Raw genomic sequence first — 19,537 nt, 5'->3', positions numbered from 1 at the left:
GATCTAACCCCTTGCCTATATTCATGTCTGCTTCTTCCTTCGTGAGTATAGGGGCCTTTTTCCGTGAACTGAACTCGGAAAGCTTCACTATAGAGAAAACGGGATGCTGCTCTGATTCTTTTTTTTTAATCTCTAGAGGACCATTCGGTGGGAGGAGGGGCGGGGCGGGGCTGGAAGCGAGGCCCAAGTGCGTCACCCAACTCTACTCTCGCGCGTGCGCAGAGTCGTGCCTTGGTCGGCCCGTCGCCATGGCAACGGGGGGAAGCTGTTGGAAAGGAGCCGTTGAAGGGAGAAGCCGGTGTGGTTGGGTGAAGAAGGGGCTCGGGCAGCCAGGCTTCCCCCGGTTGCATCTCCTTGGTGAGAGGAAGGATGGCGAAGACACCTTGAGTGGGCAGCGAAGAAGAGAAAGAGAGGAGGGTATTAAATGGGGACAGTAAGCTGGGGGGGGGCGTGTGTTTCAAACAAAGAGGTGCTGGGGCTAAGCAGACCTGTCTGGGAGCCCCTGCTCAGTTACGTGGCGTCCGGCTGCAGCTATTGCCCCCGAGCAGGGATTGTGCTCTGCTTATGCCCAGAGAAGTATTCTGTGTTACTTTAAGTGGGCTGCTGCATAGCGCAAATCACGCAGTGGTTCTCACATGTTTGTTGGACTACAACTCCCATCATCCCTGAGCTCTGGCCTTGCTAGCTAGGGGTGATGGGAGTTGTAGTTCAACAACATCTGGGGACCCACAGGTTGAGGAAGGCTGCTGGGGGTGAAATTTAATTTTTGCAGATTTATTAAATGAGTGGTTTTGGGTGCAAGGAATTCAATTCTGCTATTGTTTTTGTTATTGGACAACTTGGTAAGTTCACATTTGATAAGGAAGCATGTAAACTGCTTCCGGAAAACCAAAGAATTTTAATTTTGCCTTCTGAAAGTATCGGCTAACACTTAAAATAATAACAACAAATAATATAGCTGCAAGTTCTTGGCAATCATTTTTAGGTGAAGCTGTGGTCTAAACCACAGAGCCTAGGGCTTGCCGATCCCCACGACAGGGTGAGCTCCTGTTGCTTGGTCCCTGCTCCTGCCAACCTAGCAGTTCAAAAGCACATCAAAGTGCAAGTAGGTAAATAGGTACCGCTCCAGCGGGAAGGTAAATGGCGTTTCCGTGCACTGCACTGGTTTGCCAGAAGCGGCTTAGTCATGCTGGCCACATGACCCGGAAAGCTGTTTGCGGACAAACGCCGGCTACCTCGGCCAATAAAGCGAGATGAGCGCTGCAACCCCAGAGTCATCCGCGACTGGACTTAATTGTCAGGGGTCCCTTTATCTTTACCTTTATGCAATTTTACTCTTTTACTTACCCCAACAAAACTAAATTATATTAATTATATTAATTATATTAATTTAACCAAAATATCTTTTAAATTCCCAAGTCATGTTGCAACTTTTTAGCACCCCTCATTTTGGAATTTGAAAGGTGAAAAATTCAACAGCAAGCAGAATAACCAACAGCGTTGTGGGCACCTTGAAAAGCAACAAACAACACTACATCTCAGAAGTCAGGCATATAAGTGAGTGTGGGACTGCGGCATAAGGGGAAGACACATACCTAGGAGTAAGCCGCATTGAATGTGATGCCATCTACCATATGATGCTGCACTGTATTGTATTTCTACAGTAGGCTACAAGAGAGGGGAGAGATGGGACCACAGCTCTGCTGGAAGACCAGCAACATTTGTTTCCTCATTCCAGCTGGCCACTACAAGAATTATGTAACTGAGAAATGGGGCTTAGGTTTTACCTGTATTTCTTCCTATATCCTCCAAGTCCTTTTCCCATTTTTGTCACCTGTTAAATTATGAGCCCAAGTACTTGCCATCAATATTTGTAGACTGTCCTGGGAGCCGCTCTTTGGCAAAAAAGCCGGATAAAAATGCTGTAAATGATAAAATAGTGGACTGTAATTTCTTATTAAACCAATGTAGTATTAGTGGGGCAGAAGAGTTCATGGACCAGCATTTTGCCACCTGTCTGTTTATTTCAGGCATGAAGGCCTTCTGGCCCGTGGGCCTATTATACCCAGGTGGGGTTCTAATTTGGTCTGCTGTGCTATTTTTCCTTTGCCAAATGCAGGCACATCTCTTCATTTACAAGATTTGTATACGGCTTTTCTCACACAATGGTTCTCAAAGGGGTTCATGGTCATCATACAAAATAATAAAACATTTAATTTAAAACTATGATTTGCACATACAGTTATGCTTGAATAATCTGAATAAATGCAAGGTAGAGAGTTGTGGGGCATGCTGTAACTTTCCTGTTGTCTCTCAGTAGGAACACTTCAAAATGCATCCACTCAATGAAGAACCTGGGTCAGGAGAGGCTGTTGTAGGGGAAGAGAATGGTCAAGGGATGAAAGACTGCAGGCAGGTGGACACCTGTTCCAACAATGAGGACAACTTAACAAAATCAGGTAGTTCTTGCTATCGGAGACTGTGTGTGTGTAAGTTTTGAACATGAAGTAATTTTGACAACACCTTGGGCTAAAATGAATGACAAGGCACAACTTTCTGCCATTTTATTAATATATTTTTAAATTTGGCAAGATTTATATAATGCTTTAAAAAACTTGAAGTGGTTTGCATACAATATTAAATACCAATGGTAAGGTTTAAATTAATCTATTATTTATTATTTTTAATTAAGACTAGTAAGGGGGACTGAGTACTTCCCTGCTTTACTACACAAGCATAGGAGTATTTGTATAGAACTGAACAAAATGCGGCCAACACTATAAAAATGTTACACATTCCTTGTTCACCATTCTTATCGCAATGATGTCCTGTCATTTTCCTGACCTTTTCTTTTCTTGCACTTGTAAAAGCTCTAGCAAGAGAGAGAGAGCCACATATAAAACTAAATTAATGCAGACATACACTGCATTGCAAATACAGTCCCTACAGATACAGATTCCTCTGTTGTGAACAGATGTGTATATTCTGGGATATTACATGCATGCAACAAAATGAAATGACAGGCCTCCCTCTGGAGTGCCCATCTCTTTGTTTGAGTTAGCAGATTTAAACATCCACTGAGCCTGTTTCCATCTGTCTGAATTTTAGAACTACAGCCTCAACTCCCAGAAGGAGAACAAGGAACAGAAAAAGATCCTGCCAATGAGCAACTGAAGTCGGAAATTATTAGGAATGACTGTGGTAATGGAGAACCAGGTAAATTACATGAAAAATATCAGTACTATAAGTTACAGACCTATGAAAGATATTGCCACATTAAATTTCCCGTCAGGATCACATACTCCCCATGGGTGTTACTATGGGGGATTTTTCTGATCCTTAGTCAGCAGGAAAACACTGGGTGCATTGCTTGCCCTCATGCTCGAAAGCTAGATTAAGTGGTTGGTATATGGTGTGATGGACTGGGTGAATGATGGGACCATGTAACTTTTGTTCTCAAGTATTTTCTAGCTGGGTTATTCTTCTACTCCACAGTTGCATACTGCAACCACCCTTTGCGGGGGGGGGGGGGCTGGGCTGGGAGAGAGACTTACTCCTGTGTCTTTACCAACTGTCTTGGTGCTTTTAAGAGCATAAGAACTGCTTTGCTGGGTCAGACCAAAAATATTGATTTCAAGTCTGTGATCACAGGAGGCTTCAGTTTTCTTGGAATTTAATTCTTTTTTATGTTCAATTTCAGGCAAAGGAGTAAGCCCCAGTCAGACCATTCATTTCACATAGCAAAGGTGGGAGGAGGCCAGAGAGAGCCTGCAGCAATGTATCTTGTTTATTTCTTGATTACATTTTTATCTCCCTTTTCTTCCAAAGAGCTCAGTATGGCATATTGGTTATACTGCAGCTATCAGTAGGTATTACTGTATGTAACAATTAGCTCATTGAAGAAATTTTAGTTTCTGCCTTTAAGGTGAATTTCTTGGATCTATACATTTAAAATACATTCTGCAATATACTGTATTTTCACATATAATCTCCAAGCACCACAGAAGAGAGACAGTTCTGTGACCAACATACAACAACAGAATGAGGAAAATAGAAATGGTGACCAAAAGCCGGTGGCTGGCTCATCCTGTGAACAATCAAACAAACAAGGTGGTTTGAGGTAATTTAGTTTTTATTGGTGGTCTTACTTTAACAAATCAGGGACTTTTTTTATAGTGCAGCCAGTCTCTTAACCATGTCAAGGTATTATGAGTAGGCTCACAGGTTACCCTCCCCGACATGAATTCCCCAGTCACTTCCCTTAACATTAGTTTCATGCTATGTCTACAGTGGTGCTATGGTTAACCAAAGTTAGCTTTTAATTAAAGTTTGAAAACTAGGGTTTTGAAGCTGGATCAGTGTCAGTAATGAACTTGATAACATAATTATAAAATCCAGACTACTTGTTGGTTTTGCACTGAGCCTTTGTGTGAAAATTCTCTCACGAGAGCATGCATTTTATGCAGCCAGCATAAAATATCACAGATTTCAGATATGCAACAGCTGACCAAAAATAATACCCTCTTTATTGTTAACTCTCACCCCTCGGCAAACTTAAAAACAATGAAATTAAAACAACATTCTTTAGCTATTATTCTGGCTGGATTCAGTGTTCTGTATGCAGAGCCTCTGCTTCCCCTCTGAAAGTGTAATCCAAGGATTGGGGAACTTTCTGAACCTTGTGAAAGGTGATGCAATGGGGAGGAAGTTGGTGAAAATATAAATATTAAGCAGCACATCTGCCTTCTAAATAAGCAAATGGAGCTTCTAGAGTACCGTATTTTTCGCTTTATAGGACGCACCTTGTTTTAGAGGGGGGAGAACAAGAAAAAAAATTCTCCCCCTCTCTGCCCAGCGCCCCTTCAGTGAAGCAGCAGGAGGCACTGTGCAGAGAGGGGGAGAATTTCCCCCCTCTTGTTTCCCCCCTCTAAAACAAGGTGCCGTTCAGTCGCCTTCAGGCGGCTTACCTTGGAAGCCTGGAGAGTGAGTGGGGTCGGTGCACACCGACCCCTCTCGCTCTCCAGGCTTCAGGTTCCTTTCAACCTGCTCTTTGGGGCTGGCGGGGGGAAGCCCACCACCAGCCCCAAAGAGCAGGTCGGGGAGCAGTGGAAAGGCGCGCAGTGGAGAGGCTGCTGCCATAGTCGCGCATCACCTCTCCAGCTGGGAGAGGGTCGCAGGGCTATGGCTTCTTCGCTCCATAGGACGCACACACATTTCCCCTTCATTTTTAAAGGGGAAAAGGTGCGTCCTATAGAGCGAAAAATACAGTATGTACTCTACTCACACTACTACTTAATGTTTTAGAATGACCAAAAAGATACTGAGGGACCTCTGCAAACAGCATAAATTGTATGTGACCCCATCTTTGAACGACACCCTCTATCTCCATTACAAAGGTAAGGGCCAATCTGCTAGCTATATTGTAGCAAAAGAACTGAACATGAACACCTGAGAACATAGAAATATAATATGTTGGAATATTGTAGAATCTAAATCTAGGTCAATGTATACAAATATTTTATTAAATGTTTCAGAATCAAGTGCACGTTTCAACTCCCATCTGTTCTGGCATTCTTTGTTCAACAACAGCCATCAGATGCCTCTGGAAGCAAACCAGTAGACCTTAATAAAAAATTATTTAAAAAAAAAAAATGGAAGCAAACCAGTAGAACATGATGGGGATAGTCTTCTCCTTTCTCCAGCATATACCAGTATCTGGTATTGATGTCCACAGTCTTAACAGGGAGGATAATTCTGTGATTTTTGTGGCAATTCTGTAAGTGAAGATCAAGACTCAAGCTAAAGTTAGTAAGCCCAGGTCCTATGCATCTTTATGGAGTAAATCTCACTGAACCAAGAGGGGCTTATTTCTTTCTTTCTTTATATGAGCTCCTCTCAGTTCAATGAGATTTAGTTCACCATAAGTAAGGATTTATAGCATCTGTAAATGGATCTTTGACAATATATATAATTTTTAAAATCAGCTGTGAGAGGCTCAAATTTTGATAGGAGCAGTGGCAGTGGGGAAAGGGGTGTTTAACTCATGGTTTTCCCAATCTGAATTGCTCCTCCTCTCCCACAGCTGTTAACCCTGCAGGGGCAGGGTGTGGGGGACACTGGTTCAGTGTTGCTTTCAATGTAACTAACTTTCAGTGGAGTATATTAGCTCGATTGGGTCCCTGGATCTCCTTACCTGCAGCAAAAATGAAAGCCGGTTCTGCTTCTTTTTTAAGGTCTTCTTCAAATAACAGTTGGCTAGTTGGTTTAGCCAGTATTTGTGTACCTATGGTTAAGTAATTTTATGTGTGCAATGCAGCTATCACCCAATAGAGGGACTTATTTGTTCATGCATTTTGTCAGCTATGACATTCATGAGTACTTTCTGTTGTGTTTGTAGTTAGATGAATATAACTCTCGCATGTAAAATATATATGCACACCTTCATAACTAGTTCTAAGATTTCTAAGGCCTCACTGGGAAACAAGCCTTTAGCCTTGAAACATGTTGCAACCACTTTACAACTCATTCTGTTATTCCACCCGTGGTCTCACCTGTGCTCCTTCCCCAGAAGCTGTGGGACAAACTAGAGTCCTGGTGACTCCCAACAGGTTGAGGAGGGGCAAGTTAAACAAAGGACAAGTGAAGGAGCATTGCAAGAGTTGTATCAGCTGCAGCCTCCTCAGTGCATTTTAAAGGGAACTCTGGCAACCCTGGTTGCTGCCTTTTACTTCCACTAAAATTCTCCTCTCTTTAAAAAAATGATTGCATTAGGAATAGTTTGGTATTTCTGTTTACTCTCATTAAAACTTCAGTTAGGGCTCCAGAATATTTTGCCTGAACTTTGGTGATATATTTCATGCTCCCTTGCAGGTTTTTCTCTTTGGTCCTAACCAGATGCACCAGTGATATACCATGTATGTTGTGTCAGTCAGCTATAAAAGGAGCTGTTCATGATTTAAAGTAAAGGAGCACCAGTCAAAGGAGGGAACATAATCTTTTCCCCAACTAACCCCTTTTGCAGCCCTATAGCCCAACCAGGCTCCAGTAGTAGACATTAGTGAACCATAAGAATTTGAAGGGACTCAGGTGTCATCTAGACCAACCTCCTGCCCATGCAGTAAATTCACTACTCCAGCACTCCTGATTGGTGGCCACCAAGGCTCTGCTGAAAAACATCTAATGAACAATTCAGGTTTTCAGGAACTTCCTCTTAATGTTTAGTCTAAATTCTTTGTCTTGTAATTTAAACCCACTGGTCTAGCTCCTGTCTTTGACAGAAATCAAGTTTATTGTATCACCTATGTGACATCCCTTCAAGTATTTGAAGATGGCTATCCTATTGCCTCTTAATTATTCAGGCTAAACATATCCTACTTTTGAATCCTTTCTTCATGGGACTCAGTCCCCAGACCCCTCACCATCTTCGTCACCCTTCTCTGCACATATTCCAGCTTGCTGGTATCATTATTACATTGTGGTGCCCATAACTTGACAATACTCAAGCCTTGGAGAAAGCCAAGAGAATTTTCTTGTCCATGGGTCCCCACTTTAAAACCATATCCCCACTCCTTTTATTATAACGACTTCATTCTGAAATATGGTCCATCTTGCCATTGTGTTTACTGCATTTTTCTTCCCGCAGGATTTGATCGTCTGGAGAACCTGGAAGAATATACAGGATTGAAGTGTTTATGGCTGGAATGCAATGGCTTGACTAAGATCGAGAACCTGGATGCACAGACAGATTTGCGTTGCCTTTATCTGCAGCTGAATTTAATAAATAAAATTGAGAATCTTGAACCCTTGGAAAAGCTGGACTCTCTCAACCTCAGCAACAATTATGTCAAGACAATTGAAAACCTCTGTAAGAATTCTAACTTCACTGAAATAAGATCCATAACCTGAACACAGTGTTATTTGGTGGTGTTACTATCATACATGTAGGGGCACCAGTGTGTTAAAACACAGTGCAAAGCATTTCCACAGCAATTTCTGGTGGCTTCTGTGGAGGCAAATTTTGTTGTTGGCATCTGTCTGTCTTGAGAGACAATGGTGTGCGCCTCTGGTGGTAAAGTCAAATCACTGTGTTAGCAGCACTGAAGTGACCTCCCTGGGATGTAAGCCTGGATGGTGTCTATGGAGGTCCAGGGCTGCCCAGACAACAAGATTCTCTCCCCTCCACTCCCATCAGCCTCACTGATGTGCTTCAAAGGAAAGCAGAGCAATATGCACTGAGTCAAAAGGAGCAAGGAGGAACATTTTCAGCACTGAAAGTCTTCAGTGCAAACTTTTTCTTTAAATTCCTAACAGTGGAGCAAGCCAGATTGGGAACCAGTTGGGGGTGGGGTGTGATGGTCAGTGTTGAAGCATTTTAACCCTTAGCTCCACACAGGGTCCTAATCTCAAAATGAGCCCCTGTGCCTGTAATTTGTGAAGGGAATGACACAAGGATCGTAACACAAGGACAGAAAAAAAAACTTGCACATACTTCGGGCCTGAAAATCAACTAATGTCTATAGTCATATGCCCAAGAGAAGCAATGCTGCAGCCTCATCATGAAGTGTGTTTTATTGATCAACTGCAGAGTAAGATTACTTCCCCCTACATCTAATCTAAATTTCCCTTCTTGAAGTAGACCCCTTGCCACTTAAACTGTTGTCATCAGACGTACCTCTATACTTACATTTAACTAACAAGCATTCCTAATTACAATTCTGTGGCCAGTTAACCTGGACCCCTGTACTCTGGGACTGAACTGGGCTTTGCGGTTCCAGTTTGGTATGACTGAGGACTTTCCAATGTTTCAGAGGACAATATGTGGGTCTGTGCTTTAATCTTGTACAGTATATCCACAAGCAGAAGTTGCTGAGAATCTTGCCCCTAAAATGGCAACCTTGATTGGGCTGTAATTGGTTCTGGTAGCATAATCTTGTTGACTTTGTTACGATTCCTTGATTTATTTGGCAGTCCCATTCATTTTACTTATTTAACGGTATCCTTACTTTTCAACAGCTTGTTTGAAAGTTCTGCACACTCTACAGATTGCACACAATCAGCTGCAAACAGTTGAAGACATACAACACTTACAGCAATGCCCAAGTATCAGTGTCCTTGACCTCTCTCACAATAGGCTAGATGATCCAAACATTTTAGATGTCCTGGAGACCATGCCTGATTTGGTAAGCAAAGAATAACTCTAAGATTGCTTTATCTGATCCACCATTTCTCAGGCACAAAATGATTCTGTTCCACTGATCTTACTGTGCTGTGGAAGGATATATGCTGTATCCAGTGCTTCAGGGACATTAACATGCCTTAATAAAATTTAGAGTCAGGTGGTAGGAGAAGAGTTACTGTAATAAATTTGCATAATCAGGAAACAAAATCCTTTATGGGTTATGTCAATATGAGTATCCTCGATTCAGACCTTCCTTATGCAAGAAGAACAGAGGCCACAAGGAACAGGTAGCAGGTTTAGCTCCCACCCCAGTAATGTCTCTGAGTGCACCTTTTTCCTTTCTTCTGCAGGAGTAAATGAGAAGAAGGTGCAGTTAAGTGAACAAAAGTTTACTCAAACCTAATCCTATGAAAATGATTTAAATAGTCATATATTCAACTATTTTTAGTTCCAGGATGGCTTCACATATTGTACAAAAATAATTTCTACTGTTGTATTTTAAATTGAAGCTGTTTTGCTTTTTTTTTCTTCTTGCAGCGTGTATTGAACTTAATGGGAAATGAGGTAATAAAGAAAATTCCTTATTACAGGAGGACACTTACCATCAGATTGAAACATCTGACGTATTTGGATGACAGGCCAGTGTTTCCAAAGGACAGGTAAAATGGGAAAGGAGAGAGTAAAGAGATGACCAGTCTAAAATATTATTAGTAGACTAATCAATTCTGACTATGCAAAATGGATATATTAACAACTAACTTCATGGGGCTGTTATAATACACACACACACACACACACACACACACACACCAGAATGGCCTGTAAGATCCAGATCCTGATCCTAAACAAATTGCTTCAGCTCACCAATGTGACAACCCCCAAAGCAATCACTTCAGGAGAGCAAGCTTGTGACTGGGGCAACAGAGGTAGCATAATTTAAAGACAGTCTCATTCATCCATTCACTTTGTGGCTTACAACAAAGAAACAGATGCATTTTAAACAAACACTACAAAAACAATTTCTTAATAACATAGCAAAACAGAAATATAAGAACACAGAGAAAACCACATTTCAATAGACAAATATAACAAGATTACTTAAACAACATGCAGCATCCAATAGCAAAAATAGCAAGGGAACTTCACAGTTTCACCTTAGTCCTAGAAACACCCCTCCCTTATGATACTCCCCAGTACTGACCAATCCAAATTGTAAAATGTATGGAGGAGGTCCTGCTGGTGGTACTGCCAATGGGTATGATCCAGAGTGGTGTTGGCAGTGACCCAGGACCAGGCTTTCTCTGTTGTGACACCCTGATTATAGAACATCCTCCCTGTTGAAGAGTGTGTTGTTGTTATTTAGACTGAAACTGAGGACCATTTTTGGTCACTGTACATGAATGGAAGGTGGGTGTCAGGAGGCAGGTAGTTGCTATGTTTTACATGGTTTGAAATATAATTTTGGTAATTTTGTGATAATTATATTTATGATGTTGTATAACCGTCCCAGGCTCCCTCCAGAGGAAGGGTGGAATAGAAATCCAATAAATTTTTAATTTTACAGTCCCACATAGCAGCACTGTTCACACATTTTTATTACTATTTTAGTTAGCCACACCACAACCAAAGTTATCTAAAATCCATATAATGCCATCAAACATAACCATGACAATTAATTAAGCACAAACCAGGGAGAACAAATTGCCCTTTCCTGCAAGTGCAGCTGGATGATAGGCCCAACAGCAGCACTGCACACTTTCAGGCTGTGGAAACTGCCAGACATAGGAGTCAGTTCATTATGTAGACATAAGTTCCATGGAAATTAATGCAACATCATTCCATGTGTCTGATGGTAGTCATCTTTATTCTTTCCAGAGCCTGTGCAGAAGCCTGGGCTAAGGGTGGCCGTGAAGCTGAACAAAGTGAAAGAGAAACATGGGACACGAAAGAAAGGAAGAAGATCCAAGACAGTATTGATGCTCTTGCCGCAATCCGGCAAAAAGCTGAAGAGAAGAAAAGGCAGTGGGAAATAGAAGAACGAGATGGAACATCAGCTGACAGTGAAGAAGGTTTGTGTTTAAACTTTTGAGCAGAACTATTGTGCCACCATAGCCCTTTTGAGCATCCAGCTTCACACATTTCCAATTCGGAGTGGGGTGGGGTGGGTGGGTAGGGTTAGGGGCAGAAGCACACTTACTGAGCTTGTCCCCTCTTTATGCCCCAGTTACTTACTACCTTCCATGCAGTCAAGGATGAACTTCCCAGAAGAGGAAAACCTTCATATCCTTTTGGAAGAAAACCAATAAATGGACTAAAGTGACATAGCTCAACAAAAACCCAAGGATTAGTATTACTTGCATGCACACTTACTCTCTTTTTGTTTTGGGGGTGTTCTAGAGGAAATCCCATCTTCAAGCAGCAGCACTGAGACAGACACTACAGGAAAGGACTTGTGTACTTTGGAAGCGTTGGAAACAAAGGAGAAGATTGATAAATTTGTGAAGGACAGCATGGATGCCCACAAGGAGGCTGTGGCTGAAGGAGTAATCTTAGGAGATCAGTCGGGGAGACCAGAGAGTGGTCATAGAGGTCATCATGATCAGGAAGTACAAGAATCGAGCTTTGGCATGCATTCAGATTTTACATACACTGCAGAAGGTATGTAAGTATTCATCTATTTAGTTGTTAGTGCATCTTTTATCCTGGAAATCAAGGTGGCCTTCATGGGGACTCTCAGACAGTCTCCCATCCAGATACTGACCAACCACAAACCTACTTAGCTTCAGCAAGGTGGCTGCATCATGTGTCCTCAGACCATGCACTAGCAATACTAGTTGAAACACCATCCAGATTTGGGTTGTAGAGTTGGCTGGGGAAAAGGTTCATCCATTTCATTTCACCAGGGCTCTGAAGGTGGGGTTTGTTTAGTTAGGAAAGCTTATCCACATATATAGGTAACATTCTATAGGGAGGCTGCAAAAATGCTTGCATATTGCAGCATTCCACAAGAGGGACAATATTTTGTGAGTAACTTTCTACATAGTTTTGTCCAATCGACTAGCAGATCTTCATGTCAGTTCTGAAGAGTCCCAGGAATGTGCAGCACTCATGTAGAAACTGCCTCTGCAATTAAGATTTTGTGCAAAGTCAGTCATATAGGTTGCAGTGGGGCACCAGGGCCCTGCGGGATTTGACATCTTTCTGCAGGGCCTGCAAGACGGAGCTGTTCCGCCTGGCCTTTGGCTTGGCCTCTGACCCCTTATATGGGATTTGGTATATAAATTTTCCCTTGGTTTTTTTTCTGGCCCATGTAGGACCAGCATTGATAGCTGGCTCAGTTGAATATCTGATATTTCCTCTCTTTATGGTCTTGATTTATGGGCTACTACTAGAATGAGGCTGCATTTTAACCTGTATTTTAAGCCATATTGTAATTAACTGTTTTTTCGTTTTTTCTATTACATTTTATTGTAATTTATATTTGGTGTTAGCTGCCCTAAGCCCAGCCCTGGCCAGGGAGGGCTGGGTGTAAATAAAAATTATTATTATTATTATTATTATTATTATTATTATTATTATGTGACAGAACAATTTTTTGACAGCTTTTTACTAGGGACAGAGCATAATACAAAAGAGAGAGAGCCCAGTATGACCTTCCCATTTCTATATTTTTATACCTAGATCTGTTAAGCGTTTTGTCTCTTTCTTTTTTTTTAGAGATGCCAGTAGATAAGATGGCTACACCTGGACTTTTGCTCACTGAACTTGCTGACCCTGCAGAGATAGAACAAATTAAGTTGGATGTACCAGAGAAACTTTTTCTTGATGTATGTATTAACTGAGGGAAGAAAGGGTGGGTTATGGCCAAGATGAAGCATCTCAGAAATGGGTTTTGTATTTCCACAAACTCCTAAATTTTGTATTTTAAAAATTACTTCCTTCAGTAAACTCGAGGATAACTTTAATTTTTAGGAGCTACCTGATTTGGAAGATGTAGATTTGGAAGTCTCACCAGGAGAGATCTTCACTAGAAAGGTGAGTTATTCTAATAGCACAGTGCTTTCTTAATCCTGTGTTTTTACAGTTAATTTAGGTATATTCCTAACAGAGCTACAGACTTTTTTGTAGATCAGGAGACTCTAGAGATATTTTAATATCAGCCAATGTGTCACTCTAAAATTCTTTAGCTGATTCCACAGAGTACCTCAAGCACATATGCACAGGCATGTGTGTTCAGAACAAGTTGACGTGTGCAGATAAAATACATGGCTGTACTACTTCAAAATGTATGTAGGAGGTGTAGCAATCATGGGCCAATGGGCATGGATGATGGGAGTTATACTTTAGCAGCATCTGGAGGGCCAAAGGTTCACCACACTTACACGAGGTGCTCAATTGCAAGCCCCACTTTCTGCAGAGATGAGCTCCACTCAAGAGCTCCAACCAGGAGCTCCTGAGTGGAACCAGGTTTATATTTGGTGACCAATGCAAAATGCACTGAATGCAAGCTCCACTGTTGAGGAAGCATCAGCAGCACAACTTAAGGTTCTCACATGTTGCTTTGTAGCCATGACTTTACTGACATCAGATGTGAGAGAGCTAGGCATCACTGGAAAAACTTACTCATGGGTCAAATTAGAACCACTGGCAGACTAATTTGGCCCACTGTTGAGGAGTTAAACTCTCAGTGTGCTTTGGAAAGCAACATCCCTTAGAATAGTGTGAGGTATCAAGACTAGACTGCCTCACGTTCAGTTTTTTTATGGTAGCCCAAATCTCAGTTGTACGGTATGTATATATCTCAATTTTAACTCTGCAATCCACTGCAATCCGCTCCGATTGTATATTTTATCTTTATGAACACTGTTTTTATTGTGTTATGTTATGTGAGCTGGTCTTTGACCTTAATAAATTATCTATAATCTATGTCAATACAGACATTTTCAAGCTGGTTGGTTTTTTTTACCTTTATAGCCAAGTTCTCCAAAGATTGAAGTGATTTCTGAAGCAAGTGATGACAGAGACTGCATAGTTGAAAGAAATGCAGACACTTCTAGGAATATAGAGACAGAAGAGATCCCAATCTCTATCTTTTCAAACACATGTAAGATACCCGAAGTCTGTCCAAAGGAAGCCATAGAACCCATTGTAACAGACCTTCTAACACAACAAGAGGAAGTATTGGAAGCCAAAGTACAACCAGCAAAACCCTTGATCGAAGAGATTCCTGGGCCTTTGAAACCATTAACAGATGATGAAGCAGATGAATTAATTCCAGACATTGTGGAAAACGGAGAGAGCCACATTGTATCCTCTTGCACAGGTAAATTCACATAGACATGATTTTGGGTCCACCTGCTTGGTTTTTTTTAAGCCACCTGTTCATTTTTTTAATAACAGGACAAAGCACCATCAGTATATGTGCCCTATAGCTTCACAACTAGGTTCCAGTCCAACTATGTGCTATTAAAGAAAACAGTTAATGGTAGCTCCATCTCTTTCCAGGTCCACACATAGTTAATGTGGCTGGCTTATAATTACAGAATGCTTACACCTAAAGCCTAACTTTATTTATTTATTTTTAAAGTAACTCATTTATTTCAGTGGTGCTATACTTGAAGTGATACTTGGGGCCTAATTTCAATGAGCTTCTATGGGTGTAGAGGTGTGTATCTTTCCCTTAAGAGATGTCCATATATAGACATCACATTTACATAGGGGCTGTGCATAGAAGATCTGAATATGTCTCAATCTGATACACATAAAGCTTCTCCACATAATGACTACCACAATTATGGATTCTGTAGGCCCTGTGCAAGCATGAACTTTATGAGTGTAGGCTTCATGCAAACATGGATTTTTGTTTGGGTTTGCTTGGTTTCATGATGAATTGTTATTATGTTCACCACTTAGAAATTCTAATTGTTAAGCACTGTATAGATGCCTTAAGTAAATAAATATTATGGCCAATTGGTTGCCATTAGCAAATCTGGACAGGGGATGGACATGTGCAGTGGGTAAATGAGGGACATAATTCCACATATAGAAGTTAGTCTAAACTGAACCTAGAATCTGAGCCTATGGAAGTCTTGATACAGCAAAAATCCTCCTATGACTGGTAGGTATTGCAAAGAGGTGCTTCCTAGAGCATAGAATTCACACACTGGTAACTGGTGAGACCCTACCATTGCTGTCCTAGCTGCACTGATCCCATTGGATCATCTGGGCTTGCCTGACACCTGCAAGTCCTGCATCTGGAAGGGTGTTTTAAACAGTGTTTTTGCACAAGGTAATTGAGCATTTCCCCTAGTGCTTTAGCTTCTCAAATGTAAACATCCAGAGATTGATTATTATGTTTTGCTGCTTGAGATATGAAGTCTTCACTCATTTTTTAAGAAATGAAGTTCACAGACACTAATAATAGTTAAGAGCTTTGAGGAAAGGGGCTGTGGATAAGAAATAGTGATTGGCTTAAAGCTATATTGTGGGTCTGTGGTTGAAGAGAGATTTGACCTGGGGCCTTCCTGGCTCATAGCTCACAATTTTAAGCCTTCACTGCCCTGATAATCCAAATGGTAAAGGGTTTCTTATTGCGCCCAGTGCTTTCTCTGCTGGGGACCATTCAAGGGATGAACTGCAGTGACTACTGAGCGGTCCAGTTTAGACCGAATCTCAGCTGCCAATCTTGTCTTTGGAGTAGCTTCTGGCCTAATAACTGGTCCTTCTCTTCAGGAAGGTATTTGGGGAGAGTATAGCTCCTATGTCCAGAAACTAACTGAAATTTCACCTCTTAACAGGGAATATCTCTGAAGAAGATACAGAGCAGCATACTCCTGAAAATAAATGAAGAAGTGTTGTATGAATTTATAAAATAGAAGCCAAGATATTTCCCATCGTTCCTTAGCATTACTGCATCACAGCGAGTGCTGCAACCCTAACATCATTAGTCACAAATGCTTTCTGTGACACAACTTGCAGGCAAGCAATCCTGGCAAGCAAAGTCCAGTCTCTCTTCAATAGTTGTGCCTTACTTTTACCACACTGCTGCGATCAGTGGCAGAGCAGGCAGTGCCATGGTGCAGATGGGGGCCTTATGCATTGGTCTTTCCAGGTGCTAAGCAACGAGCTCACCCACAGTATGCATCTGTGAAAGTTCAATGCCACCAAGTCAGGTAACCAACATTTAAAGTATGAATTCAGTTTTCAGTCTATTTTCTTTCATCTGTTGAGAAAAGGTTGTTTAATCAGTAGCATCCAGCAAAAATGAAGATCATTTAAGTCTCATTTATTTTGGTGAGAGTTGAGTGCATGCTTAACTTTCTCCCCCTAAAATCACACATGCTTCACTTTTGTTGGATTCTGCTCTAAGTTTGTAGAAAGTGATTGCCATTGTTTTGCTTATTTTGGTTAAATGTTTACTTTTATTTGTAATTCAGTCTGAGTAAATGAGTTTGTTCTCAGCTTCTTGCATCATTTGTTATCTGACTTGTGGTGGGGCATATTGAACACCTATGACATCAGCATAGACAGAGAAACCCAACAAGCTAGCCTTCACAGAAAGGCACCAGAGGTTTTCACTCAACCCTCTTAAAAGCATCCACTCTCAATCTCCAGAACTTTTGGCTAGAGTCCACCTTCCTACAAAAGCTTGCACATTTAGTGCCCTAGTCCCAACCCCACAAAGCATCACAGCTTCTTTTGTTCATTAGGAGAGTGACGTTTGCTCCTGGCCAGGTCACCATCTTAATTTGGGGGCTCATGATCCTGATATGGCTACAAATATTATTTGTGGTATACAAGGCGGCCATTCCCAAAGTACGATCACCTTGCAGACAGGTAGTGTTGCAAGGTCTTTTTAGGCCCTGTGGCTGCTGTGGTCACAGGCTGAAGGACTATCTGGTCAAACATTGCTTGTTAATTATAGTTTGACAGATGCTTAATGAATGGAATACTTTACAATTGTTTCTGCTTATATGCATCTTTGCAAATCAAAACAAATGCTAGTAGCATGTGTAAAAGTATAAGTATCACCACCCTGATCTCCTATGTATATATAATTATAAAAGCACACAGAGTTATGACTGGATGGTTGATGGCTTCTAACAGAATGCAAGTGAGACATGCAATCCCTCCCCCTATACAAATGCATTAACTGCTATAAAGATTTTTATAGTTTAACCCATGGTGACAATGTTAAGGTGAAGCAACACAAAAACAACCCACTGCCCCCAACACTGAGTGGGCCTAAACTACCTCACAGGGGTAAATAAAACAGAGTAATCCCATAGATACCTCCAAGTTCCCTGGAGGAAAGGCAAGATTACAGTATGGGAAAATAGGGAGGCAAGTCTGTTTATCTAATATAGGATGCTATTGATATTAATACACAGAGAAATGAATCCAAGAAAAATAAAAGGCTGTGAAAGCAGAACTTTATGAGGACAAAAGAAAACCTCTTTAATTAGCATACCTTGTAAAACTTTACAAATGTACAGCATAGTGCAAAATTGCAGGTTCAGCGCATCAACTTCAAGTATAAAATAAAATAAGCATAAAATAGCCAAGAAAACCAATCACACACACCACCTTTCAAGAAAAATTCCTTGAAGTAGAGATAATTCTATTCCCCTTGATTTTCACTTTCTGAAGAAAACTAGATAAGAGGGGTATGCACTCTAGTGAATCACTTTATAATCAGAAAAGGGTTGGGAGCTAATTTGTTTCTCAGTCAATATCATTTTTTTAAATGCTGCACCTGTATCATTGCAAGTGGTGTCTTAAGAGAGCTACAAAAATGTATAAAACACTAGATTCTACAAAAATTACAGATTGCTACTAAACAGATTGTGCTAAAGCTGCAAAGGGAAGAAAATCATCTTGTCTACTCTTCAGAAATAATTCTGCCCAGCAAAGTTACGATGTGGAAAATCAGCTGAGAAGCGAGGGTGAGGGCTGTGTGTGTGTGTGTGCATGTACACATGTGGTGCTGTGTGTTCCAATCTGTAATGTGTCTACACTTTGGTATATAGACAATGTGTGGTGTATGTGCACTGTGCTATGTGCATTCATATATTCTGTGTGTGTGTCCATGTCAGCTGCTAGCCTTCAGATCCCAGAGGGGTTGCAATGGAATAAGGAAGCTTTTGGCACAGAAATGGTTACCAGGCACACACACTGGTGCTAAAGCATTCCTTCTACCTGTCCCTTTACAAATCATCACTACCACTGAGGCTATGCTTAATTTCTAAACTTAGGGGGTGCTAGGGTAAAAGTCAATGCCTCTCTAGTACAGGTATGTGTGGGATGGTGTGCTTACTGAGGAATGAGGAAGGCATGTTGCACATGCTGAGAGGTACTCTGTTATGATATGAGGTACCATGTTCTAGGTCTAGGTTCTTCTAACAAATAGTTTATCAAGACTTAGCTCTTGTCTGAAATTAATTCTGACCTAAACACATTCTTTCTCTGTTCTAAAAGGCCTAACTACTGACCGGAACTGGCTTAATAGTCATTCTCTCCCCACAAATTAACCATGCAAAATCCCATTCTGAGAGGGTGGCATAAGAGAAATCTCAGTATCCTCACGAAGCTACATGTGCCAGGAATCTAGGGAAACCATAGCCATTAAATTGGCAATAAACCTGATAAAGTTTCAGAATAGAAGCATTGCAGTGTATTAGTAGGTAAAAATAAGGCTTTGCTGCTCTCAAAGTTTTGTAAAAGCCAAGGAAGCCAACTGATGCATTCTCACTCATCAATATATGTCTCACTTTCCCTTTATTTTCATCACACACAGTTTAGAGTATCCTGGAGGGAGTTTGTGTAGACATGGAGCATGCACAAATCTACAGCTAACTAGAGGAATTCTGGAGTGACTTCAGCCCTACAGCTGCCTCCATAGGGGCATTTTATGGGAACAAGCGGTCTAAGAGATAATCCTGTCAGTGGGTACTTCTGGGACAAATGATTTTCCAGATGTTAGGAATCCAGTGTACCAAATTCCTACAAGCCGACCAGGAACTGTGTTGAATGCCATGTTCATCCTTGCTGGACCACATGGCAGGCAAAGGAATCAACAAGATGAGGGCGGATGACAGTCCAAAGCAAGGCTTGGTAAGAAATATACACATCAAACATTTTAATGAGTGCCGTTGCTTGTGCTTTTCTTTCAATGCTAAATCATGCAACCCTATTACATAGGAAGTTGCTGTCTGGATGCAACATCTCCCAAGGAATCTATCATCATCACTTTACTCCAGCTCAATAAACCATAATGTTATGCAAGATAATCCTTAGGTAATGATTTATGTAAATATCCCTAAACAGATACATTTTGGAACACCATGTAGCACAATTAGA

General features: G+C 41.2%; 1 protein-coding gene across 6 annotated transcripts; it reads left to right on the top strand.

The window, feature by feature from the left end:
• Window positions 1-240: 240 nt before the first annotated feature.
• Window positions 241-19,320, top strand: DNAAF1 (dynein axonemal assembly factor 1). Of its 6 annotated transcripts, XR_013989630.1 has the most exons (16): window positions 242-417; window positions 2,318-2,459; window positions 3,109-3,216; window positions 3,997-4,120; window positions 5,305-5,396; window positions 7,643-7,864; window positions 9,013-9,179; window positions 9,716-9,837; window positions 11,054-11,247; window positions 11,576-11,836; window positions 12,896-13,005; window positions 13,151-13,213; window positions 14,153-14,501; window positions 15,976-16,350; window positions 18,007-18,123; window positions 18,975-19,320. XR_013989630.1 is itself a non-coding variant. In XM_081016958.1 (15 exons), the coding sequence occupies exons 3-15, from the start codon at window positions 2,333-2,335 to the stop codon at window positions 16,023-16,025; spliced, it is 1,989 nt and encodes a 662-aa protein (XP_080873084.1). In that variant the 5' UTR covers window positions 241-417; window positions 1,420-1,557; window positions 2,321-2,332; the 3' UTR covers window positions 16,026-16,638. The 6 variants fall into 6 exon arrangements, 4 of the variants coding, with proteins under 4 accessions (XP_080873084.1, XP_080873083.1, XP_080873082.1 ...); XM_081016958.1 differs by lacking the exons at window positions 18,007-18,123; window positions 18,975-19,320 and adding an exon at window positions 1,420-1,557 and having other exon boundaries at window positions 241-417; window positions 2,321-2,459; window positions 15,976-16,638; XM_081016957.1 differs by lacking the exons at window positions 18,007-18,123; window positions 18,975-19,320 and adding an exon at window positions 1,420-1,557 and having other exon boundaries at window positions 241-417; window positions 15,976-16,638.
• Window positions 19,321-19,537: the final 217 nt, after the last annotated feature.

Source organism: Podarcis pityusensis (genome assembly GCF_964106645.2).
Source record: "Podarcis pityusensis genome assembly, chromosome: 8".
NCBI lineage: Eukaryota > Metazoa > Chordata > Lepidosauria > Squamata > Lacertidae > Podarcis > Podarcis pityusensis.
Note: the sequence above shows the minus strand (reverse complement) of the source record. Positions and strands in the feature narration are given on the sequence as shown.

What these genes read in the sequence shown, in the direction of transcription:
- DNAAF1 (XM_081016956.1), top strand. Translation starts at nt 2,333, where the DNA reads ATGCATCCACTCAATGAAGAACCTGGGTCAGGAGAGGCTGTTGTAGGG. An exon ending in AACAAACAAGGTGGTTTGAG is followed by an intron (nt 4,121 to 5,304) that starts GTAATTTAGTTT and finishes TTAATGTTTTAG; the next exon opens with AATGACCAAAAAGATACTGA. An exon ending in CAGAGAAACTTTTTCTTGAT is followed by an intron (nt 13,006 to 13,150) that starts GTATGTATTAAC and finishes TTTAATTTTTAG; the next exon opens with GAGCTACCTGATTTGGAAGA.